The sequence below is a fragment of the Heterocephalus glaber genome, unplaced genomic scaffold (genome assembly GCF_053883595.1).
Source record: "Heterocephalus glaber isolate CG9 unplaced genomic scaffold, H.glaber_assembly_v1.0 deba00000621, whole genome shotgun sequence".
In the NCBI taxonomy this organism is placed as follows: Eukaryota; Metazoa; Chordata; class Mammalia; order Rodentia; family Bathyergidae; genus Heterocephalus; species Heterocephalus glaber.
The window spans coordinates 26,154,663-26,182,382 of NW_028258153.1; the positions used below are offsets into that span (position 1 = coordinate 26,154,663).

Sequence of the window (27,720 nt, forward strand, 5' to 3'; positions counted from 1 at the left end):
AAGAGAAAATCGCTGACCTCCTCCATAACATTATCACAACGTGCAAATTAACAGGCTTGAAATGAGTAAGGCTTTACTGGCAGATTCTGAAAGCCTGGCTTCTTTTATAAAGTTTCTTTGTAACTGGGTTGTTACCACTGCCATGTCCCCAGGCTTCCTTGCTAATGAGTGTAGTGCTTCTACTTACAGATGTCAACGATTCTGTGTATCTCTGTCCTCATGCTTGCTTCCCACAGCACTTCATCATTTCACCCTCTCTGCCCAAGGCAGTTTTAAAACTTTTCCTCTTTATTTGTTGAGTTCGCTTTTTTTTCCCCTTTTTCTTTTTTGGAGAATTTTACTTGTAGTTGACTACTATCAACTCACTTATCACGTATTTTACTATTGAGAAGTCTTGTTAACAAAGTTGTTTGAGGGTTAAATTTTATAGCAAGAAAAGTAAGGCTTGGTACCAATCATAAGTCATTTTTCTATTGCAGGTTTCACTGAGTGACATTCCACAATAAAATATGAACATTACTTTGAAAATTGAGATGTCATCAATTCTGGGAATATAAATTTGGACATGAATCACAGGCTAAAAATTTTACAAATTTTAACTGGTTTATGTGGTCACACTTGGTCAAAATTGCTAAATGAACCAGCAGCAATATAAAATTTGTTGTCTCCGGCTCTCATCCACATCAGTATTTAAAATTTTTCATCTCTCCCTAAATTTCTGCATTCATAATTCCACCTCTACCTTTATCATTGATAAAGAGAAAAATTAATAATTTTTACATGACTATATTCTTCCCATCTGAATTTATTTCCACCAAGAGAAATAAAATCTAATATCCACAAGCAAGTGGCTTACAACTTGGAGGAGTTTTAAATATTACATATATACTTTATTACACTTATTTGTGTATAATGGGGCAAAGCCACTTATCTAGGGGCATCCATCAGAATCACCCAACTGTTTGAAGATAAATATGTTCCAGCCCCACCTGAGAAAGGTGACTGTCATAAATGTCTTTCATAAAGAAATAATAATAAAAAAATAGCTATTTATGGTTTTGCTGTTTACAGAATGACAACAGTAAATTCTCCACCTCAAAACATTTCAAAAACAATCAATGATGATTTTAATGATGAATTTTGGTCTCCTAGATTTGCTGGTGCACATTAGATACATGGGAATGTAATATATAGGATCTCTTCCTTTCTATTTTCATATGGCAAGACAAGATTGGATCAGGAAAAAAAAACAATGGATTATTCTCTTGTGTTCTGACAAATTTTCATGAAATATAAAAGACTCTCCTATAGAAGTTTCATTTTTAAAAACATCTAGCTGTTTCTGACTGACATCTGTGCCAGGTATAAACTTAAAGTAACTGCAAATGTCTGTTTTCTTTCATTATTTATCAGTACTGTTTGAAATTCTGTATAGCTCAAAAAGTAAAGGTATGTAACCTGGCAAGAAGACAGAAGTTCTAAGCTGTAGTTACAATCCTTTCCCATTTCACCCACTGAGGAAGGAAAAGCAGAGGTGAGGGAGACAGGCAGTGTATGCTTTGAGGACAAGGCTGCCACATTTCCATTTCCTTCCCAACTGTGTCATTCCTGAAATATACATATGGCTAGTAATTGTTCATATAAATGGAAAGCAGAGAAAAATAAACAATGGGCTAAGTAAACTCACCTCCTGTAGGCGGTCTATGTACATACGGCAAGTCTCCAAATCACAGTCTCCACGGACAACTAGAATACCCAGAGGAATGGCTAAGGGTGAAGGAAAAAAGAAAAATCTAACATAACATATTTGATTTTTCTAGATTGGCATAAATGTGTTTCTCATGGTTAAAAAAATAAAGAGTATAAATATTACAGGATTTGGAGATGTTTCCATACCTAAGCATAAGTACCAGCTCCCTACACCGGCCTTTATGATTTCTTCTTGTTTGCAGTGGTCATGAAGTTCCTTCTCAGGATCCATGTTGTCCCTTACTGTCTGGCCTACATCTCATTTTATCTCTGTGGCTCTGCTATGAAGTGTAATACCACACTAACAATGGATTGGCCAAACCACAAGGCTGCTTACTTCCAGCTGAAAATATATGCCTGCATTTGCAATATACAACATAAGGACACAGCCCCAGAGAGAAATTAAACATTCATGATTCTGGACATTCACCCCTTTCCCTGCTGAATGAACAGGGCTTAATCTTCTGTCAGTTTGGAACAATTCCCTATTTATGAGCTATTTAAGGCACTGTTGCTACCTGGTGGCCAACAACCAGAATTAAATGCACAAAATCTGAAGGAAAAGAAGGAGAAAGAGAAGTAGAGGCAAAAAAGAAAAATAAGAAGAAAAAGGATAAGAAGGAGGAAGGGAAGGAGAACTCTATTGGCACAAGATGTAATAGCAAGAATCAATAAATGAGATCAAATCACAATAAAAAGTTTTTGCGTAGCAAAGGGAACCACTAAGAGAATGATGAGATAGGCCACAGAATAGGTGAAAGTCTCTGTGAACTTCCAATAGGCCTTCCGACCACTGAAGCTAGACAATGACCAGAGGTTAATTTCCACTCTCTTGTAAGCCTTCATCCAAAAGTGAATGCATCATCTGGGGTTTTTTCACACAGAGAGGTTTAGATTTGCAACTCAGTTTTTCCAAATGACCCAATCTTTGGTTTAGAGATGTATACACTAATAGTAAATATATAACTGTCAAGCAAATAGCAAACACCTAAAGTAGTATAGTAGTATAGTAAAGTAGTATAGTAGAAGACTGAAGGGAGGCATTTGTTCTGTGTCTTATTCTAAGTGACAGGTACATGCATGTCTGTTTTACTATTTTAAACCTATGGATTTTATATACACATTGTGGTGGTTAATTATACATATCAATGTAATTGGCCAAAGGATGCCCAGATAGGTGGCAGCAAATTATTTCTGGTTGTGAGGGTGTTTGGAAAAAAGATGTATCAGTGGGCTGCCTAAACATGATCCACCCTTGCCAATGCAGGCAGGTAGCATCCAATCCACTGAGGACCTGGACAGAAGAAAAGGAGGGGAGGATATTCTCTCCTCCAGCTGAGACCTCCATCTTGTCTTGCTTTTGGGTATCTCAGCTCTTGCTTTTCTGGCCTGTGGACTCTAGAATTTAAATCAGTGACAACCCTGACCCTAACCTGTTCTCAAACCCTCAGCCTCAGACTAGAATAGTTTATAGGTCTTGGACCTGGCCTGATGGACACTGCAGGTTCCTCAGCTTGCAGATAATGTATTGTTGAAGTTAGGTTCCATAACACATAAACCCATCCCTGCACCAGATCTCCTCTATGTATCTGCATGTTCTAATAGTTCTGTTTCTCCAGTGAACTTTGATTCATATAACATACGCCAGGACCTGGGAAGAAGGCAATCATCTGAAAACCCTCAAGTGAACCATCAAGAAGATGATGAAGATTTGACAAATTCAGGTACAGAAATAGGAGATAAGTTATAGTATTAGGTGGTGATTCTCTGTCCTGAAGAAATTATACTACCAATTACTTATTTCCAGCCAACACATGAGTCCTGCCCTGGCTCTCCTCTAAGGCTTCACCTTGATCTCTGTTAACTCCTTTCCCTTATTTCTGTTTGTTTAAATGTGTTATAATCCAGAATGTGATTAATGGATTGAGAAATCCATTATACATTTCACATGGGCGTGCTCTGAATTTTATGTTTGAAATAAAATGCCAACAGGTCAGGCTAATTGTGTATTCTATCCTGGAATGTATGCTTGAATCATTATGCAAATTTACACCAAATAGCACATAAATTAAAGATAGTCATCTTCAGCAAATTGAAAACCTTCTAACAGCCAACCCACAGTTAATAGTTTTTTCTTTGGAAGAAATTTTTAGAGTGTATATGTACTAAAAGAAAAACACATCAAAGTATGATTTAAAATATATATATTTTACTAAAAACCTAAGCAGAATCAGGGAACAGACCACGTTTAGGTACCCTACTTGTAGAACCAAATTGCTTAAAACATTAAAAACCAAAATTGTTAAAGTCTGTCATGCAAGATATCTATAGTTTTAAGAAAATATAAAAAATATTTTTTAAAGATCAAGAAGTAGGATGCAAAAGAAAGTCAAATAGTTTCCTCAAGTGATTCAGTCATTCAAATTAGGAAAGACAAAAGACCACTGTGGGTCACCTTGGAAGGTAGATTTTCATCAGGCACAAGTTAGCTGAAGTGCAGTGAGGCCAGTAAAAATCTACAGTGACTTTGATCCCAGTATCCAAAAAAAAAAAAAAAAAAAAAAAAACACGCTACAGTGGGTGAGGACCTGAGGTTAATGCTCATGTAAACTTGTGAGTCACCACATGCTGGGCTAACCTAGGAGCACAGCTGCTCTGAGCACAGGCCTGGGGTTCAGAGCAGTACCACCAAGAGGAGAAGTAATTTATTTCCTTATATGTGGAAATCATAGTCCACCCACGGAAGAGCCGGTCAGATTTTCTCTATATATGTGCCTGGGAACAAGAGCTGATCCATGCAACAGTAAAGATATGTACTCTTGAGTCTGTGTAACACGATATAATGTGACTTACATGAATTCAGGCAAGGATGGAATAACCAGGAAAATGATTATATGATATGAAGAAAGAAGAGAAGAAAGAAGAATAAGAGAAACAAGAAAAAGGGGGAGAAGGAAGAAGCGCAGTGGGGAGAAGTAGAAAGGAGGGCAAGGAGGAAGGGAAAGAGAAGAACATCACTTACACTAACAGGAAAACAGTGCCAGTTTTATTGTTATTTAATCTTTAACACATCCTGAGAGATAGATGTCATTATTTCTATTTTTAGAATGAGGAAACTGAGTCTCAGAAAATTTAGATGACCTGCTTTGAATCTTGCAACTAAAAATAGAACAACTAGGTTTCCATTCTAGATTGCTCTTACTCAAAACCCCTATCCTGAACTATCCCATTGTCCATTGACTTGAGCCTCACAGAAGGACAGAGTCCTTACAGCTTTTGACACTGAGCTCAAAAAAATGAAAGCAGAAATAGCTAACAGGCTGGACAAAGAGAGGATGGACTCACAAGTCTCACACGCAGAGCCTTACAAGAGAAAGGCTGTTAACAAGTGGAAAGCAGGGCCAAGCTCCACCATCCCAAGCCTGGACCAAGGAGCAGGACATGGCACACAGCAATTATGAGAAAACGATATATTTTCATGAACAGATACGACAGGAATGGGGTTGATTTCAAAGGCTCCCCTCTCTCTTCTTTCCAATAGGCCAGCATCTAGGCAGTCACAGACCATAAGCCAAGCTTTTTGAACAGTAGCGTGACTTGCTATGTAACATTTGCTGCAATTTAGGGGTCACAGAATTGAAGTGAATGCTCCTCACTTCATAAAGAAATGCACCTGTAATTTGTGAGCAGATGTTAATCATTTTGGGGATTGTGGAGAGGACAAGAGTACATCAAACTTTAATCAAAATTGTGATGGAAAATCACATGCCCTGTTTTGAAAATAAAATACTTATAGTAGAATTTCCAATATTGAGCTAAACAGTTGATTGACAGTTGACATAAACCAAATAAAAAACAAGCCCAACACCCTCCTTAGAGATGTGACAAGTATATTCTGACAGATGAGCAAGACAGTTAATAGGGTTTTTTGATAGAATGTTTACTAAACATTAGTTTCCAGTCTGTCTAGTATTTGACATTATCAATTAGGTAGCATTGCTACAATAGGTATCCTCATACCATTTATTTTAACGTTTAATTATCCTTGGTAACAGTATTCAGAAAAATCTTAAGTATAAATACTTTTCTATTATCATTTTTTATACTTAAATTCTTTTATTGGTACATTTTAGGTAAACAACACATTTACATTTCTCATTGGGAATTGTACCTTTACGTGATACATCTTGGTTCTTATTTTTTCCCCATTCCCTGTTCTCCCTTCATCCCCTCCACCCTTCCCTATTTACAAAGACTTTGTTTCCATTTTTTCCATTTCTTATCATTTTTCCTTTCCCTTCTTTCCTTTCCCCTGCCCCTCCCACTACCCCTACCCCTTTGGACCTTTTCTTCCTATTTTACATTATCGATTATTCATTCTAATCACTGGTACATTTTAGGTATACAATATAATGACATTTATCATTGGAAATTTGCACCTTTCCATAATCTCCCTTGGTTCTTATTTTTCACCCTTGCCCAGCCCTCCCTTCAACCCCTCCATTCCTCCCTATTTACAAAGATTTTGTTCCTATTTTTCCATTTTCTCATATTAATCCCATTCCCTTCTATCCTTTCCCCTACCCCTCCCACTTCCTTCCCCTTTGCCCCTTTTCTTCCTATTTCACATTATCTATTATACCTTTTAGTCCTTATTTACACTTTCAGTTTCTCACACCAGAGAAACTATTTAGTATTTATACATGTGTGTCCTATTTATTTCACTTAAGATTACCGAATCAATGTGCATCCATTTAGCTATAAATGTCTCTAATGTCTCATTTTTCATGGCTGAGTAGTACTCCATTTTATTTAAAAAAATCACATTTTCTTTATCCAATCTCCAGTTGATGGGCATTTGGGCTGTTTCCAAGTTGTAGCTATTACAACTTGCTGCTATGAACATGGGTGCACATATATCACTGTGGTATGATTCTTTTAATACTTTGGGGAAGATCCCCAGCAGGAGAATAGCAGGGTCAAATGGGACTTCCAGTCCTAGTTCTTTGAGGTATCTCCATACTGATTTCCACAGTGGTTGTACCAGTCTACACTCCCACCAGCAGTGGAGCAGGGTTCCTCTTTCCACACAGCCCCTCCAGCATTTGTTATTGGTTGATTTCATGATAGCAGCCATTCTTTCTGGAATGAGGTGGAATTTCAGCATTGTTTTCATTTGCATCTCTCGAATGATCAGTGATTTTGAACATTTTTTCATGTATTTATTTGCTAATTTGGGAGGTCTGATCTTTTTAAGTTCTTTATAGATTCGAGATAGTAGACCTTTGTCTGAGGAAAAGCAAGTGAAGATTTTTTCCCACATTGTGGGTTGTCTCTTCACACTGCTGGTTTTGATTGCTCGATGAGCAGTGTAGCATGAAGGGTATACATGTTGAGAGACATCACAGAATCATTGTCAAAACTAAGTTAATGCCTGTAAAGCACATACTAAAAGTAAATCCACTGTATGGTCACTCATCTTAGCCTTATTAAACTCATTACTTTTCCCCTATAAATTCTATTATCAACATGTACTGGCCATTCATAAACCCTCATTCTTGCTGACCATATGCAAGAACTTTTACAGAAGATAAAATGTTGTGCCAAAGCCTCAAAAGCCCAAATCCTAAACTAAAGCCAGTAAGAGAATCCAGTAAACTTTCAAGGACAGGAGGGGTATCACAGATCACAGCCAGCTGCTCAGCAAAGGCCCTCAGAGCCCAAGCAAGAAAGAGCTGCTGTTGACACCAAGCCCACATGAAATGGATAATGGGATTTATAAAAGGGAGAAAACTCCCAGCAGTTAATTCATTCTCAGCAAGGTACTGCAATACATTCAACATGGTACCACTATGGAAACAAAGGGCTGAGAGCTCAGCATGTTAAAAAAAAAAAAAGGAAAGGATTTAACTGTGTGATACTTTTGCTATTACAGTGCAATTTCTGTTAAAAAAAAAGGATTGCAGCTAAATGGAGCCATCCACTTATTCAAAGTACAAACAAAACTATCTTCAATGGGATCATTAAAAAAAAGGTGTGATACCTCAAGAAAAGCTTCTCAGAAACTTCATGGGTTTGCAAATATTAGGTTTAAGGTCTAAATATACAGATAAAAATATTAGATTTGCAGAAATTTTGTCAAGGCTTAAAAAGGTTTTGCTTTCTGAAGAGAACAATAAATATAATCACAGATAAAAAATAAAATAGGAAAGGACATTGAATAATATTTAAGACATCAATAATATAGACAATAATCTTAGAATCAATGTATTTTATGTTAGCACTATGCAGATATACATGTTTTAAAACTTGACATTTCCTTAAGGAACAATTTTAGATTTACTGACCGAGTTTGTGTTACATGCTTGTCATCTTTTTAACAACCTACATGGAATATTAAGAAATGAATGGTGGGTCAGGATGATGACAATTCCCTACAAAATAACATATGTGAAAATCTAGGTAACTTGGGTTTGATGATGACATTTTAGCTACAACACCAAAAGCATGATCCATGAAAGAAGAAAATGATCAATAAAACTCCATTAAAATTAAAACATCTGCTCTGCAAAAGACACCAGTAGGAAAACAGACAAGACACAGATTGGGAGAAATTCTTTAGACAATATGAAAAAGGAGTAGAATCCAAAGAATAAATAGCATTCTTAAAACTCAGGAATAAGAGAGCCAATTTAAAGCAGGCAAAAGATATCAATAATCGTGTGATCAAAAAAGATACATAAGAAAGATAACAAAAAGGGTCCTCCTCATATTTTCATTAGAGAACTGAAAATTTAAATAACAATAACATGACACTACACACATATATGAATGGCTAAAGTCACAAAACTAACAGCACCAAGTGCTGGTGAGGATATGAAGTGACTGGAGTGCTTATTCATTACCGGTGGGAATACAAAAGCAGACAGTCACTTTAGAAGGCAGCATGGCACTTTCTTCCAAAACTAAATATACTTTCACCACACAATGAAGCATCACATTCCTTGGTATTTCCCAGCTGAATTGAGAGTTGTGCTCATACAAAAATCTGCACATGAATATTTATAAAATCTTTTTTTAATTAATTGCCAAAACTTGAGTGCAACTAAAGATATCCTTTCCTATGTGAGTGGATAAATAAGCAGCGATGCATTCATATAATGGAAGAGTACTGCATAAGGGAAGAATAGGCAGATGGGGGCTGACATTTTTAATCTCTAGTTTTCAAGGCTGATTATTTTCCAACTAGGTCATATTTTTTGCAAAACATGGTAAAAAGAAATGAGCTATCAAGCAACAAAAAGACATGCTAGAAGTTTAAATGCATATTACTAAGTAAAAGACACCAGTCTGAAAAGGGTACATACTGTAGGCTTTGATTCCAACTATATAACATTCTAGAAAAAGCAAAAATATGGTAACAATACAGATAGTTGCCAGGGACTGGAGAGAAAGAGATAAAAAGGTACAGCACAGCATATTTTTAGAGCCGTGAAACTATTCTGTTTGATGAATTATACATATATACTATAAAACACAAGAGTGAATCCTGATGTATACTACGGAATTTAGTTAATAGGTAATGTATTAATATTGACTCATCAGTTATAACAAATGTATCACGTTTACAAAAAATGTTAACAATAGGGGAATTCTGAATGCATGGGGTTGGGGTGAAGGGATACATGGAACTCTCTGCACTTTTCATTTTTTTATGTAAACTTAAACTACTCTAAAAAATAAGATGTGTGAATTATTTAAAAGACCAGAAAAATCACGCGAAAGAAAAAAATGTTCTGAATCTGCTATAGGCAGATACTTTGGTAATAGCAGACAATACTGACAGGTAGCTTTCACTCTACTGAAGAAGTCAACAGGAGAGGCAAATAAGGAACTAAAAGTAAAAATCAAGGAAGGAGGTGAGACTAGAGGAGGGAAAGAAAGCCCTAAAAGAGGAAGAAGGACAGAGAGCTAGTGGAATCTTTCTATTTTGAAATGAGCCAAGTTATGAGGGATAAAATTCTTACTGAGTGGCTGATAATAATTAGAATCAGTCGGCAACATTTCAGTTCACTTTTCCCACCCATGGGCCACAGGTACATTTTACAACTTGTCATCATTAACTGCCCACTGCTCAACTAAGCCAGCAAGGAGCAGCTATTAAGCAGATTAGCATACAAAAGGAGACACAATACATACCCACGTTACAACTTTATGCCTTGCCTTGCCATGCCTGAGGTCTCGCAAACATTTTATAGCCCCTGAGTCTTGCCTTTAAAGACAATTCTAGAGTTTAGATTTCCTAGCTTGTGCTAAACCAGCTTTTGTGCATACTTAATTAAAATGTCACCCACAAAATAAAACGAAACTGTGTAATTTTCATTGCATTCTACTAGAAGATTTCTGAGATGTGCTTTCTAGAAATGAGGCGGTCCTCTGAAAATAGGGGTTTCAAATTATATAAAATTCTTTTTACTACAATAGTTTAGTCCCGAGAAAGTAAACCAAGAAACATACAATTCACTTTGCTTTTATCCTCTTAACACTTATTGCAGTTATGATCTTGAATAACAACCCATTTTTCATTTTCATTTAATTTGGCAAATATGTACACAAGAGGTTGAATAAAAATATTTTTCAAGTCTATAATTAATCACTTTAGCAAACAGGTTTTAAGGACCTTCTGGTTCCAAGATCAAGTCTAGTGCAGGAGGTGGATACATAATACAGAGTAGGACACAGCCGCTGAGGACAGGAGAGTGCCTAAACATCCTATTAATGGTATTTTTGCCACAGTGATCCTGGATGAATGTTGGATGAACAAGTACTAAGTATATTCAGGATCAGAAGACCTATACACTCCCAGACAGACTTCCATGAGGAGTTGTCTCTCAAGTGACAAAATTAAGGAAGTTTGACAAGGGGAATGAGAGTGCGCAAAAGAAATTGTCTGTCTTATATCATCTTTGGATTATGAGAAACCAAGGCATGAAAAGAAGCACACATTCAGGAATCAGGAAAGCTAGATAGGTACATGGTAAAGTGGAATGTGGATGAGGCCAGAAAGTTGATTTTTTAAAATACAGTACTAAGCTGAAATGTTATTCTCAAAAAATGGAGAGATACCAAAATGTCTTCCAAGGGAGGATGAAGGTGCAGAGGTGTACTGGCCATGACAGCATTACTGTTCCCCTCAGCTAAGCTTCAGAGAGGTCCTAACTATAGGCAGGACCATTTACTTCAGCAAACTTTCAAATTCTTTCTCTGCCCCTTTGAGATGTAAATCTTTCCATGCGTCTTGCCAGCTTTGTAATCCCATCCATTAAAACTGGGCAAGATAATCTGAACATTCCTGAACACTTATGAAATGAAGACATTCCTTGAGAAATTTATAAATCATTTTGAAGTGTAAATATGATGAAAGATAGAGCCCTATCTTCCAGTCTCTGTGGTAGGGTAGGACCCTAACTAGTTACTGATAATGAGAGTCAGCTAATAACCACAGAATGCCTAATCACATCAAACACTTCCTGCTACATCCTGCAGTACTCTCCCACTAGCACCTCCTCCCAATGATTAAAACATTTTCCACCTCTGGGCCGGGGATTTAGCTCAGTGGTTCTAGCACCTGCCTTGCAAGCGCAAGGTCCTGAGTTCGATCCCCAGTACCAAAAAAAAAAAAACCTGCTATGAAAAAATTTTCCACCTCTTTCCTGACAGATTTTTAGAAAAATCATTGGTCGTAATATGAAAGACAGTTTGGCAGAAGATAAGGTGATCAGCAGGAGGATGAGTTAGGAAGCTAATGAAGTAAATAAGATGAACAATGGGGAAATCCAGACTAAAAGAATGGAAAAAAGAAGGGTAAATAGGACAGGGAGATTAAGACAGAAGAATCAATTCCTCCAGTTAAATGGTGAGAGGACAAAGGAGCCAGGCTAACTTGCAGATGTTCTGCATGGCCATGAGAGTTACATTTTTCTGGCACACTTGTATACCACCCTGGTGGGCTTGTGGCTTGCTGTGCTAGAGACAGCACAAGATAGCAGAGAGAGAAGGACCGTGAAAATAATCAAGAGTAAGTGGACACTGCAACGATGAATGACGGGGACCACTTATAAATACTTTCAAGCCCGGTTCTATAACACCTAAGGCCCTAGAAAAAGGTCCTTAAATCAGAATGTGTTACAGACGCAATTGGGGAAAAGTATTCTGATGGCTGGAGAATAAAGAGCAAAAGGAGGAGAGATGAGAACACTATACCTCCCCAGATACCTGTCTAAATCCCAGACTGCAGCACCTCAGGAGTTAGTCAGAGATAGATCTTTTTCTTTTTCTCTTTCCAAATCATGCAGCACATGATAAATGGAAAAGCAGAAATGAGAAAGAAAAGCCTAGCAGAAAGAAGACATTACAGCCTCATCTTCTGGACAAAGATGAAAGGAGTCAGCTGGAGAATCGCAAGCCAATCACGGGTAGTGTTTACAATTACATCTGTGTTACTTTTTCCTACTTCTGATGACTGTGACTCATATATTACCAGTGGTGACCTTAAAACAAAATGACTTATTCCTTAGAATTCGTACCCAGTGAAATGTGACAGGAGCTTTTCTCTGTAAGGTCCTAAAATGCATTTGACAATGGGTGTCAGAAAACTATGTAAAGTTTTCTAAGTATACTCATCAGGAAATTAGTATTTGCTAAATTCTTACATGCAGAAAAGAGCTATTATTGATATGTCCTGCCAGCCCTCAATTATTTGGGAGGGAGATGACAAATACTTAACTGTGACATCAGAATCTTGGCTGCACAGCCTGGCCACCCAAACAAATGTGAAAATAAAGATCAAATATGAAAGTCCCCAAAACAATGATTCGCAACCACATCCGAAACTTAAATATGTAAAATAATAATTACAGACACAGGAACCCAAAATTCTTTCACAATTTCAACATCACCCTGCCTATTACTGTTGGTGAGGGCCAAGGTTACCACCAAATAGATACTGGGGATATAGTCACTCAGCTCTGAATTTCTAAATTGGTTGGATGCATGTGGAGATTTAATAACAGCAAGAGTTCCTAAAGTCACCACAAGGGTTCCAAATATCTTTCTGGAAGCAAAAAAGTGAACAAATTGTACATAGGGAGCTGCCCTGTGAAGTCGTGGAATAGGGCAGTCTCAAGCAAACCCCTTCCTGTCAGCTGACATCCTAGGGAAATCTCCCATTCTGGTTCTTGGTGAACTGGGAGAGCGGCAGTAAATTCAGGGAAATCAGGAGCTACTAAGAAAGGGTGCTCCTAAGGACTGTGAACTATGAAACGGGCATGCTCTTCCTCACATACCCGGCCCACTGCACTGGAGTTCTTCCTAATCTACAAATATTTGGTTTCCAGACTAGCTCATGCTTCTGCCTTGATTCTGTTCAGTTCAATATCATTACCAATAAATTGGATAAATACAGACAAATATCCATTTTCTTGAGTACCAAACTGTGAGGTTACCTCTACTGACTACAGGTTTAGGCTAGAAATAATAGTTTGAATTTTAGATTGCTTTGCAAAGAGAAACCTAACTGGCATCTGAACTTCATCCCTGACTTGTCATCTTGGCAAGACAACAAGCAAATGGATGGCTGGATATTTACTTCAGTGCTTCTGCCACCTGCCTTGCAAGCACAAGGACCTGAGTTTGATCCCTGGTATCAAAGAAACAAAAAACAAAAAACAAGCAAATGGAATAGGTTGGTATTAAGCAGTAAGAGTTGGCCATCCTTAGCTGGCATGGCAGTGCATGCCTGTAATCTCAGCTACTGAGGTGACTGAAGCAGGAGGATTGCATGTATGAGGCCACTTTAGGCAGCCAAGTGACTTAGTGAGACCCTGTATCAAAATTAAAAATAACAGAGCCAGGGATTTAGCTCAGTCGCATTGCACCTGCCTCACAAGCTCAAGGTCCTGAGTTCAATCCCTGGTACCAAAAAAAATTAAAATAAAGATAATAAAGTAACATAGACTGGTGATGCAGCTCAGTGGTAGTGTTGTCTAGCATTGGGTACAATGCCTAGGATGGAGGGAAAAAAAAGGCTTGGCTGTTACATTACATAAGATAAATGAACAAAATGGAAAAATATCAGTTTGAGTAGAGATTTAGGGATGTACCTGCGACTGACTGCTCTCATTATCAAAGACCGTTTTAACAGTGGAGGACCAAATATCATTATCCACATTTTGGGCCCACTGCCTTCCCTGAGACTTAGCATTAGTAACTTCTTATACAACAACACAGCACGGCTCTGGAAGCATATCTTCCTTTCTTATAGAAAAAGAAAGGCTTTGGATCATAAACACAAGTAGATAACAAAGGAATTTTTATTTATAACAACACCTTTGAGGCCAATATTCCCTTGGAATCAGAGTTTTTTGAAATCAGAAAGATGGAGAGTATGTTTATTCACAAACCAAGACCTGCCACCAGGAATGGCAGGCAAGGTTCCATGTTTAGGCAAAGCCAATGAATTTGGTGATACATTTCTAAAGTGCTGGTTGTGGATTGAATTTAATGTGTCTCCCAAAGACCTGCGTTGAAGGCTAGATCCTCTATGCAGTCATGTTCAAAGGTGGGGCCTAGAGAGGTGATGGAATCATGAGGACCTCAATTCATGAATGGATAACCCATCCATGAGTTCACAACTGAGTGAGCTACTAGGAGGTGGAGCCCAGAGAAGTGATGGAATTCTGAAGACCTCTTTTCATCAATGGATAACCATTGATGAGCTCATAGCTGAGTGAGCTTCTAGGAGTCGGGGCTTAGTTGGAGGAAGTAGGTCATTGGGAATATGGCGGCTTTGAAGAGTATATCTCTTTTGGGGCTTTTTCCCTCCCACTGTGCTTCCTGGATACCATGAAATAAGCAGTTTTCCTCCACTACGCCATTCTACCGCAATGCTTCTACCTTAGAGCCAGCATACCATGAGCTGAAACCATGAACCAAAATGAAACTTCCTACTTCAAGCTGTGTGTGTCAGATATTTTGTCTTCAAATGGACTATTTCAAACTTTCTCATCTCTTCCTGAACACTGATGCCCTCCCTTCCCTACTTTCACCCAGTAGGCTTACTTCTTGTTTTACTGAAAAAATAGAAGTAGCACTCCTCCCTCTGCTATTCCTCTCTGCTCTTGGAGCACCTGCCCCATCTGTCCCCATACCCTCCACTGCTCACACATCCCATCTCCTCCCATCCAAGGGCACAGCCCCAACCACTATCCTCTTTCTCCTGAATCGTGTTCTTCCTTTCCAGTGGATTGGTCTCACCATCATTATTACCTGTTGTACTCGTTTGAAAACCATTAAAAAACCCTCCCATAACTACTTTCTTTTCTAGCTACTATCCCATTTTCTCTTCTTTTATAGCTAAATACCTCAAAAGAGCAAACTATGTTGAATTACTTCCTTTGCTTTCACTTGTACTTAAAATCACCTCTATTCACTTTCACCTTTTTCAATCCAGGACCTCTTGTGAGGTTACTAAGAACCATCCTCCCATCCAAGTCTAATTACCAGTATTTAGCATGCAATTATTCAGCCTCTCTGGAACATCTGACAGTTGTGTTCTTCCTTTCTATGAGACAGTTTTCTTCTCCTGGCTTCTCAGGAACAAGATCTCTTGCTGTCATCCCAGCTCACCAGATACCTCTTCTTGATCTCCTTGCTGGATCCTCTTTGTCTCCCCTACTTCTGCTGATCAAGTTGCTGAGGCCAGAACTTCAGAGGCAACCTTGATGCAGCTTTCATTCTCAGTACAGTTAATCTGTCATCTCATCCCACCAGCACTGGCTCCCGAGTGTATCCAGAAGTCACCTGCTTCTCTCTAACTTTACTACTTTATTTCATTCTCTTGCTCTTATTAGCTCTCACCTGAAATACCTCATCAGCCTTGTGTCTGTTGCCCTGTTTCCATTCTTACAACCTGACAGTTCTCCACTCAGCAGCAGCCAGATTTATCAGAATAAATCCAGGTGTGTTCCAATTCTTCCCTAATTGGTGGGACACCTCTGATCACACTTTCTCTACATCCTTCAAGCCTTTTCCATGTGTTGAGACTTTCCTACAAATTCAAAATTATCTCCATCATTCTCCACCCAACTAACCAGGTTCCAGCCCCATGGACTTCCTTGCTGTTCTCTAAACATACCATGAATACTTGTACCACTGAGGCGGCACCTTCCATGTCCTTTGCCTGGGATTACTCCTTCCCTGGGAACCCATCTGTACTTAGGTTCTTTGGTTTCAAGTCTCTGCTTAAATATCTCCTACTAGGAAAGGCAGTCCCTGCTCACCTTATCAAAACCAGGATACTCTGTCCTTCTGCTTTGTTTTTCTTTACATTATATTATTATAAAAGATTGCCCAATATAATACAGTATTCATTCATCATCTGTTTCTCTTATTGGACTATAAAATGTAGGAGGCTGATCACTTTTTCCACAGCCTCATCTCTTAAAATAGTACTGGAAATATGAGAACCAGCCAATAAACATATGCTGAATTTATGAACAGGAGATTTATTTGGGGATGGGAGATTCAAAAACAGAAAGTTTTCCAACAAACTAGTTTGGTAAAATAAGATAAAAGTCAGTTTAAGTGTAAAAAAACATTTGAATGGTATTGTGAATGAATGATTGACATACAAAGTTTTATTTATGTTATGATATATATTTTACACAAGAGAACAACACTACTTGGAGGAAGCAGACAGCATAGTCATTAAGTAAGTATTCAGAATGTTGGCCTCTTCAAACTTTTCTTAAATTTTCTGTGTCTCGGTCACATTATATGTGAAACACAGACAGCAATACTACACAACATACAGGGATGATGGGAGAATGAAATTACATTATACCCATAGAAAAGTAATTCAACTTTCTAGCTCATAGGAACATCATAACATGTGTTGGCTATTATTACTATTAACATTATATTAGAATGATAAAGATAGAGATAATAGACGGGAAAGGACTATGAAAGAAACTAAGCATAAAACTCTGGCTAAATATCATTTTCTAAAAACAGAAATAAATACAAACACATAGGAAAGGGCAAAAAATACATGACATACAAGGGACAAACTGGTATCATTTACCTCCACAGACAGATTTCAAATTGGAAAGCTTACCTCCTTCAAAGGGAGGCCTAAACTCTACTAAACAGCTCTGTTGTCAACTTGTTAAATGAGAGGGAAAGATTCAATTTCAGATGAAGCAATTGATAGAAAAGCAATCAGTTCTTTTAGCAAACTATTGAAACAAAATGCACTTACATGATTTTTTAATGCTCACACTAGTTAAGAGTGTACTGGAGCTTTGAAAACTTTTCTAACAAAACATGTCAGGAAAAATTTAAATCCTACATAATTTCTACAAGGTTAAATATTTATTATAATATGATATGTTTTAAAGAAATACTCAATAGCAGATAAGGAAAATGAAGCCTCCAGAGGACAAATGAACTGCTCAAGTTTGCACAGCTAGTTAGTAGGCAGACAGGCTTTCCACGTTCATGCCTGCAACTGTGCATGTATGTATGTGTATTATCTCCTCCTTGCATTATTTAAATAATGTTTGCTGAGGAATTAAGTACATGATATTTCTGTAGCTCTGTCACAGTCCTTTTTACATGAGAAAAAAAGCTCCAGAAATTTAGAAGCCAGTTCCGTGTTTTTTTTTTCTTCAACGAGCGCTTGTTTATAGTAAGAACTAAATACAGATATATGTGCTTTGAATAAATTAGATTTCACTGTAAGGTGTTCTGATTTCATTTTTCAAATCTCTAGCATCTGGCATAGCAACTGGCATTTAACTGATGCAATTGTGTAGCTGTTAAAATTAGTAACACATGATGATTGAATGGCTCCATCAGTTTTGGATATTTATTGACAACTGAAGTCAAATATGGAAACTTGGAACAGTGAAAACTCTAGTGACCTTTTCCCACTCTCTTGCTTGTTTTAGTACTAGAGTTGAACCCAGGGCCCTCACACTGAGCTATATCCTCAGCCCTTCCTTTTCTTTTTTTTTTTTTCTTTGACACAGGATCTTACTAAGTCACTGAGTTGCCTAGGGTGGACTTGAACTTGCAACCTTCCTGCTTCAATCTCCAAGAGTGCTGAGATTACATGCCACCACATCTAACTTTTCTCCCCTTTCAAAAGTGGTTTTGACTTAGTGACTTGTAAAAAATTTGAGTAGGGAAGGGAAAAATAGTAACTTAAAAAATAGTTAACTTAAGAAGTAGCAACTTTATAGTGGCAAATACCATTTTAACCAAATGATCAGGTTAACATCACCAGGGATGTCATAAATTATCAGGTGAGTCCTGATATAATGGATCAAGAAGTGTTGTCCACTTCTGCAATATTCTTTCCAAGCAGACACAATACCAACCTAATTATGAGTAGAACAACAAACAAAGCTAGATTAGATGATATTCTACCAGACAGCTGTGCAATACTCCTTAAGACCATCCACTGTCAGAGACCATAGGAGACAGGGGAGAGACAGGCCAACTTAATGGAATAGGGTGTGCGAGGCTGTATGGTGGAGTAGAAAGTCCAACAGTTTATAGTAATGTAGCAATATGTTTCCTTGACAACTGTACCACAGTAATATAAAGTCCAATCCCTGTAACATTTTTGTAACAGTTTTATAAATCTAAAATTACTGCAAAATAAAAAGTTTACATAAAAAACTCAGTGATAAGTATCAATGGATCCACTTGGAAGAATGTACCAAAAAAGGAAATTGTAAATATCTGTCCAGTTCATCAAATATGGGGACAAGTGTATATGAGTCATACATGTAAGTATCTTGTCATCACAGCAGTCTTTTATACTAGTAGACATAATAAAAGCACATTCATTACATTTCGTCCCATAATCTTTCTACGATACTATAATTCCAGATTCAAAAAAATGTGAAAGGTACACTTTTCTCTTGTCATTACTCCCTAAAAATATAGTACAGCAATTATCTACCTAATATTTACATTCTTGTATGTGTCATAAGTAATCTAGAGATTATTTAAAGAATATGGATGTACAGAGGTTATAGGCAAATACTAACCTGTTTTATATAAAACTTCAACCATCCATAAATTTTGGTATCCACAAGGGGTCCTAGAACCAACCTGCTGCAGGACGACTGTGTTTATTAGCGCTTTCAATTCTGTTTTTGCAAGTGAGAAAGTGAGTTGGAGGGTGGTGATGTGCACAGTTGGAAGGAGGTCAGCCCCTGCTCTGGACCTGGCTCTATGAACCTGCACACTGATAGGAGATGCGACAGCAGAGCTGTTTAATGGCTGCAGCCACAAAAATCATAGGTGCCACTTTTCGAGAGTGTGGCAATGAGCCAGGCTTAGCACCAGGGGTTTCATACACAAGATTACATTTAACCCTCAGCACGCTATGAGGTTGCAATTATATTCTCATTTAGAGATGAGAGATTCTATCATCAGAGAAATTAAATTACTTAATAAGATTGCAACTCATATTCAAACCAAAACTTTTCTGACTTTTTTACTAAATCACTTACCAGGGAAATTCCATTAGTGAAAATGCCTGAATGCTGTATCTAATTAGAGTATAATCCTAATGTCATGAGAATCAACCAATATATTCAGCGTGTATACCCTACATATTTCACACCTCCAGATAATATCCATTATACTGAGAGGTGTGTAAAAGTGCTGTTGAGCATTATCTTTATAGACTTACTAGATTATAACTTTTTATTTGCCTCAAAACTGATTTTAGCTGTTAAGGTTATAGACCCTAGACACTTGTGAATTGTCATAGCAATTCAAAAATACAGAGTTAGCTTACATTAAAAGTAAAGCTTCACTAGTATGCAAGGGATAGAGTTAAGTTTTGGCCAATATCAAGTTATTCTAGATATAAAACTATATATCATGTCAATGAATTTCTTTCAGAGATAGAAATATAACAGATTATCTTTGCCCAGTCTATATGACTTCGTGCATCATTAATGATCCATTTATACATCTCATTCAGTTGATGGCAGTGATTTTCTGCTGTCATTATTATAGATTGGGTTTAAAATATTTTTAATATGCTCATTTCTCTTCACATTCTCTCTTTAGTTGGATAGACATTCCTTTATTACAAACTGTAACCATTAACTTGAGGGCTGATAAATCATAAACAGTGTGTGCCTTAGTCATTTCCCATTGCTGAGACACAATACCTGACACACACAACTTAAAGCAGTACATTTGGCTCACAGTTTATTTGGTTCACAGTTTCAGTCCATGGTCAGCAGTCTCCAAGACAGAAACATGATGGCAGAGGAGCATGGCGGAGGAAAGGGTGCTCAACTCATGGTTCCCAGAAAGCAGAGACAAGGAAGGAGCCAGGGATAAGTCTTGCCCCAAGTAATCCAAATCAAATAAGGCCTCACTTCATAACAGCAAGCCAGCTAAGAACTCAACAGTGGACTAATCCACTAATGAGTACTGTACCCCCGATCCAATCACCTTCCAGACACATGTTTGGGGATATGTTTAGATCAAAACACAACAATGAGAGAGACAGCATGTTTTAAGAAAGTCTGAAATCTACCAACAAGAGTTAGGGGAGAGATTTTCAAGGACTCATTCTCCCTTTGCTGTTACTTTAGGGGGAAATGTTTTCTAAATGGAAGGGAGATGGGAAATATCTGACATAGAATAGTCATCTTCATGCTGAAATTAGCAAAGCAATTAAAGGGGCTGCCATCCTGCATTATCAGGGAGCCTTGCATTACAGATAGAAGCAGAGCTTTGGTAGACAATAAACATTCAAGCTTGTAATCTAATATGAGCAATGACCCAGACACATGGGCAAGAATCTATTAAATGCTGATAGCAAACAGCCACGTGCTGCCTGAGTAAATCATTTGCTTGTGCCATCATGAAAAGAAACTAATTTTTTAAACCTATTAACACACTACTGTTCTGGTTCACAGTTTGTTGGCTATAAATGGATTGAGAGAGCTCCTTCTCTTTCTTCTCCTGGGATGTGTTCTGAGAATTGAGTTCAATTAATGCTTCTGAAATAGCATCTATTTTGGCATACATATCACACATGAACTTGTACTTCTTTTGTTTTTGTCTTTGTATTCAGTTTGAGTTCTGTGAGCCCTCCCATGAGTTTGTAGTCAGTTGCAAGTTGGAATCATGGAAAAGAACAAAGTAAGAGTAAGCTGTAACTTCAAAGGACAAACTTTCCCAAACAACTACAAGTTAGAGGCATCACTGTCATGACTGAGGTGGCAACTCTTTCTTCCAACTCATATGTTGTCTTCTTTAAACTCAGATCTTCAGAATAACTCCTTTATTTCTCCCTTTTGAGAGTTCATTCTTTTGGACTCCAAAGACACTGCTGAATTTGTTGGACCTATGTTTATGCCAAATACTTGTGGCCAATTTAAGAAGTTTCTCCACATAGAAGTTTTATCATATAAAATATGATAAGCAAAGCACCTGCCAGGAAATGTCATCTTTCTGTAAAAGCTCAAATCACAATTACCTCTGGCAATGGTGCACAGAGAATGCCACAGAAAAGATAGAACAGATCATTGAAAGCCACAGATAAGCCACAATTCTCATTTCAGCCCCAAATTTTAAACGCATCCACAGACCCCACGGACTTTCTACAGAGTTCATGGTAAACTGCAAAATATGACTTGAGATCAATTATCTTTTATTATTTTGAAAAATTTTTACGCTACTTATTTGGAAATTTGAAATGAAGAACATAAAACATTGTTCTAATTCATAGCTTCTAAAAGTCAATTGAATGTACACTGTAGCTACACTTCTATCTCAATTATATATATGTATACATATATGTACACATACACGTCTATGTATATATACATATACATTATATATATACTCATCACTCAAATTAGATTTTGCGCTAATCTGTCACTATCTCATTTACATGGAAAATACAGTGGTGTTAACAGAAGGAAGAAATTCAGAGATTGAGCAAATTATGCCTCCTTCAGCCCCACTTTCCTACCAAAGGAAATGAGACTGAAGGACAGAAGTGAAGGCCAAGAAGAAACCAAAGGCACTGATGCTTAAAGAAAACAATCAAAAAGGTTCAGTAAGCTGAAGCAGGTGAAGAACTGAGACAGAAAAGATTTCACACAGAACTTTCTAGCAAGCTCTCTAAGTGGCCCACCACGGAAAAGGATGCTTGCTCACTCCAGACTGAGAATTCCCTGCACCCTTCCTGAGACTGTCCTAAGTTCAGGATTTCTATCCACTAAAGCCCTCTGTAGATCACAGATTCAGGAATTTGAACCCAGAAGTCACTCTCCCTGGGTCATTTCTCCTCCTCTATTCCTGCCAATTTAACTGTTGCCTCTTCTACTTTTCTACTTGTATCCACATTTGGAGACTGGTCAGAGCTCTGGTTAACAAATCTTCATTCTATACAAAACTCCTTTCTTCCAAGTGTCACCCTTGCCTTTCCTCTTGGACACTGGTCTCCCTTATCTTCTCTGGTCTTAACTGCACTTAGCTACTGGCCCTCTCAGTTAAGAAGAACCCAGAAATTTAACATCTAGAATTCCTTCTGGTCTACTTTACCCAATAACTTCATACATCATGATTTAGAAATGGATTTGAAATGGTGACCAGAATGTTTAAAATGTCTACTAAATATTGACTGATGAAGTAAACTAATAATTAGCTATGTGTTCAAAGGGATATACAGAAAATATAAGCATAAGAAGTAATTCATATGTGGACTCAACTTAAAATTTCAGAAACAGTGGTCCCTCATTTTGAATGAATCACTCTATGATCATAACATCCCATATCCTGTGGGCTTTTCTTTCACATAAGCATAACAGCATAAGAAATCAAAGTGGTAGGTATGCCTTCATGGATAACTGTGCTGCACCTACAAAAGGATGAGGGAAGTATTTGATTATGCAGGCTCTAGGAAGAGTCTTGTGTTATCTGAAAAGTTTTTGAGTCTTACCAAACCATGCAGTATCACCAACTTTTTGCTCTTCTCATTTTAGGCAAAGCTGAGACTAAAGTTGTGACTAAGCCCAGAGCTCCTTACTGGGCTCCCACAGCAGAATGATTAGACTTTGGGGCTTTCTGTTTCCAGTTATATTTTCCTCAGCCCATACATTATCACTAGGCACTCACGTTACCACGTTTCTCCTCACTTCTCCAACCATATTTTCAGAAACAAGAGCTAGTGAATCTACACATGAAACCAAGGTGAATCAAGAAGCTGAAAACAGGAGAATCACATGAAATCCATTAGACACTTGCAACTTACAAGCTTCCCGGAGTTTCTCTTTTTCATAGTGGAATCCTTCATAGTCTTGTAAACTGATTTTGTTCACGCGGATCCTCAGACGATCTGGGACAGACTGGGGACTGCAAAACAAGAACCAGTGGTCAGATACAAATGAGAGAGTAGTACTGAGGGTCATGCACCTGGAGGGAGGAGGGGCAAGGCCGTCTCTTCTGGCTTAAGAGAAGGAATTCACCTTCAAACTAGAATTGTGGGTTGTATACCAGAATACAGCAATTATCTGGAGGAAACTTCTCCAGAAAATGAATGCCTCTGGAATTTAGGTAAGAACTAAAATGCATAAATATGCATAAAGACTTTTAAAACCACTCTTATATAATATTTGCTATTAATTTATTAAAATTCTTAGCAAGATTATGTGCTTTATTACATTACTAGATACAGCTAAACTGAAACAGCAAGCAGAATGGAGCTATAAAGAGCTATAGGCAAAGAGGCCTATAAGAGTCAAACCTGTTCTACTATGACCTGACCCCCCCAAAGAGACAGAAGAACACTATTTAATAGTGCAGGGCCGGGGATTTAGCTCAGTGGTTCTGCTGCCTGCCTTGCAAGCACAAGGTCCCGAGTTCGATCCTCAGTACCAAAAAAAAAAAATACTATTTAATAGTGCAGAATAAGTGTTCACAAAGCACAGGACTAAGATTAAATAGCTCTACTGAATAGTCTCTGAAAGCACCTCGCAATCAAAGCCTGATACATTAAATACTTCCTGGGAGCATGCCTCTGAGCACCCCTAAAATAGAAAAAAGTTCCATAAGTACAGAATATTTTCATTAGGAAGAGAATAAAGTATATAACTCATTATGAAATAATTGAATCCAAACTGGTTCAGGACACATACTAAACAAAGGCAGTAGTGCCATATTTTCTGAAGCACTCTGCTCACACTCAGAATGTCCACACTAGGTTTCTTGGATTTTCCTTATGTTACATCTTCAAAGTAATTAGATCTTGGATATAAGTTGAGTAAAATAACTTGGAAAAGTTAATTTTCATCACTTCCACTCTGGAACAGCACATTTTTTAACACAGTGCTGCAGCACAATGGCCACTTATCCATGAATACCAACTTATACCAAAGTTTGACTCATTGAGATAAGTTTCTCAAACAGGGGATTACTGCTCATTCTATATAGAATGGGGATAAAAGTCACCATTTACTAAAACAGAAAGAATACCATTACTCTCCATTTCTATAAAGGGAGAAAAGGAAATGAAAGAAGAGGAGGAAAGGAGAAAAGAAAAGCAGAGAGGAGAGGAAAGATGGAAAGAAGGAAAGGAAGGAGAAAAAAGAAAAGAATGAATGGAAGGAAGAAATAATACTTTAAAAATAACCCAGGTCACTTCTCTCTGCCACCTCAAACACACACACACACACACACACACACACACACACACACACATACACAAGCTGTTTTAAAATGTACATAGAGGGCTGGGGATTTAGCTCAGTGGTTTCGCCACCTGCTGCACAAGAGCAAGGACCCGAGTTCCATCCCCGGTACCAAAAAATAAAAAAAAAAAAAAAGAAAAAGAAAATGTACATAGAAAGGGGCCAAGGATTTAGCTCAGTGGTTCAGCTGCTTGCCTTGCAAGTGCAAGGACCCGAGTTCAATCCCTAGTACGAAAAAAAAAAAAAAGTGTACGTAGAAATGCACAGATTCTAAAGAAAGGTAGTGGACACGTGAAAATGTCTGAGGGTCACTGGATAAAAACAAAGCTAATGTAGGAACCACGAAGATGGTTTCCATGGGGAAAGCTGAGGAGACAGACTCAGTAGCTGTACTGCTCCATTCTTCAGAGTGTGTGTGCTAGGTGTCTAGTTTGTACCACCATTGTGCTGGACACCAAAGAGGCAATGTGGAATAAAGCTGATATGAGCATTTAAGTGGTGGTCAGAGATCAAGTTGAACATAATAATCTTTTTTCCAGATTACTAGAACAGATCTTAAGTATCTTAAGTATGCATAAGATCTTAAATATGCATATCCACAACATCATTTTACATGTAAGTCAAGTGAGGCTCAGAAAGGTAAAGTAATTTTAAGGTCACATAGCTACTAAGTGGCAAAACTAGGAGCAAAGCTTTGTTCTCCTCAGCCATCAGTTTCATGTCCTTTCTTTTATGCAATTCTTCTAAAATAGACTCAACCACCCTTCTCAATGGATAAATACCAAGAACTCTATGGATATGATGACAAAGTCATAAAATCAGGATTAGCACAATCAGATGATCTCTATGTAGAGCTATGACTCTTTACCAATAAACAATAGGCAAGGAGCTAGTTAAGTAAACTGTGTTATATTCTAATAAAAGAACAGGTGGTAGATATTAAAGAATGGGTAGATCTATATATACTTAGAGGGAAGTCTGGCAACAACAACAAAGTGAAAAAAAGGTTCATGGAAAATTATATACATCATAAGTTCCTTCATGTAAATTGTGGAATTTAGGAGTTTATGTATTCAAAAAGAGAGTATGGAGAAATGTTCAATAAGTGGTTATCTCTACACAGTAGGATTACAAAATTGAACATCTTCATTTGTAGATAAATAACCTAGTTGCAGTATTTTAAAAGCATGTTAATCTATAAATAAATGATAAGCCCAGATAAGGGTAAAACTAAGAATTATTGCAAAGAGTGCTAGATATTAAATACAGGTAAATAGATAGAAAAGAATGTAGACTATTAACAGAGTGACCATACAATGTTCATACCAAGTACTTATCTAAAAATTAAGGGAGTCTGATCTTTTAATTTCCAAGTCCATCTAAATTATCTACAAGATTAACTACCAAATATTTTTCTACAAACATGACAGGTAAGAGAGAAACTGTAACCATACAATGTGGTGGGCTTTCCTGTTCAGTAATGGAATAAAGAGGAGTTCAGGGATTGAATGAACTTGACCTAAACAAGAGATAACAGTAACTCTAGTGTTGCCCTGTGGGATGGAAGTATCAAGACTAAGACCACACTGCAGCAGCAGTTGCCAGTGGAAAACAGCATTCAAGAAAGGACCAATGACCAGTCCCTGCTCTCTACCTCCACATCTTTGTTGAATTTGAACCAACCCATGTGAACCACCTTTCTCAAAATCCATCAGTAGCTCCTCCTGTCCAAACACTTCTCTCTGCCATGTTTTCATCTATCCCCCAGATTCCAGCCCATACAATGCTGCCTCCTCAACCACTGGCTTCCCACCAATCTCCCTGACTGTTGGGCACACACTATGGACATGTAATGGGAGTTATCATTTGAACAGAATTGTTTAGAGCCAAAATTAATTCGCATATTAATTCATTTCATCTCCAGAATGACCAGCTAGGCAAGAGAAAAGAAATACTCTTAACTAATCACCACTCAACACCTTCCTGCTTTCTGTTCCCTCTTCTCTCAATCTACAACATATCCAGCTTTCCCAACAGCAGCAGTTTTCTTAAATCCAGTCTCCCGACTCAAATTCTGAGTGTTTTGCTTCCTATCAAACTCTTCCCTAGGTGAGATTCTCCACCAAATTTTAGGGTGTCAGACCATGAAATCCATGGTGGATATCCCCTGTGAATCATTTTTGACTCTGGGGTAAACAGTAAGTATAGGAAGGAACACACCAAAGTGGTTAAGAGACCAGGCTCCAAACAGATTGAATGGATTTGAAGTAAAATTCTTCCAACTACTTGTTAATCAGAAAATTCTGTGTGGTAGTTTCCTCATAAATAAAATACAAATGATAATAGTACATATCTACTTCACAGGGATAAGTATTAAATTAATCTGTACATATCAGGTGCTTTAAAAATGAGCCTGGTACATTACTAAGTGCTCAGTAGATATTATCTAGTATCATTACAATAAGTGTTCTGAAATTTTTCTCTTGGATAATACTCTGCGTAACACTAGCATCTGCTGTTGCCAAATATTAGAAGAAGTTGAGAGCACATATGAAAATTTCCATAGGCATTTCTGACAAGGGTTTTGGGGGAAAATTGTCTAGTTTGGCTAGTGTCATGATGTTTCACACTCCCGGATCTTCTCCCATCTGGTATTTTACACAGCCAACTAACAACAAGAACACAGACAGCTAGAACACAGGGCAGAAAAAGTGCATAGAGGCTAAATGAAGGCCAAGGAATTCAATTTTGTCCCCTTATGTCAAAATATATTAGTGTCCCATTAATGGCTGACTGAAGGTAGAGGATGACAAAGCTTTTCTTTGGAGTCTGGGAAATAGCACTACCATTAGTTTTCTAAAATTACATTTTTCCAGGGAAGTTAGTAGAGCATAGAAGAGAATAACAACTTGGGTAAAAATAATATGCCTCCTTCCAACATGTACCACAAGTTACTAGCACACTGATTCAGGCACCATATCAAAGGCTCTAATCCTGACTTTCCTGGAACCACTCAAGTTTCCTACAAGGGATTCAGCAATCTGTGAACTCACTAATTTTCTCTGCAACATCAACACTGAGCTCCTTATGCATAAAGGAAGTTCACAGTTCTGGATTTCATACTCAAATGTTCCTCATAATAACTTTCTTAACAGCCTTAATAACATCCTCT

General features: G+C 37.7%; 1 protein-coding gene across 19 annotated transcripts in view; it reads right to left on the bottom strand.

Annotated features, from left to right (window-relative positions):
- The window catches only part of Dgki (diacylglycerol kinase iota), a 460,530-nt gene that overhangs the window by 84,849 nt on the left and 347,961 nt on the right, over positions 1-27,720 (bottom strand). For all 19 annotated transcript variants that reach the window (XR_015449207.1, XR_015449206.1, XR_015449210.1 and 16 more), the window contains 2 exons: positions 23,114-23,214; positions 1,688-1,767 (listed from right to left, as the gene is read on the bottom strand). Coding sequence is in view for 14 of the 19 variants with exons in the window: in XM_087206300.1 (XP_087062426.1) it covers positions 1,688-1,767; positions 23,114-23,214 (181 nt within the window). In the remaining 5 variants the exon portion in view is untranslated. The remainder of the gene's footprint in view (positions 1-1,687; positions 1,768-23,113; positions 23,215-27,720) is intronic.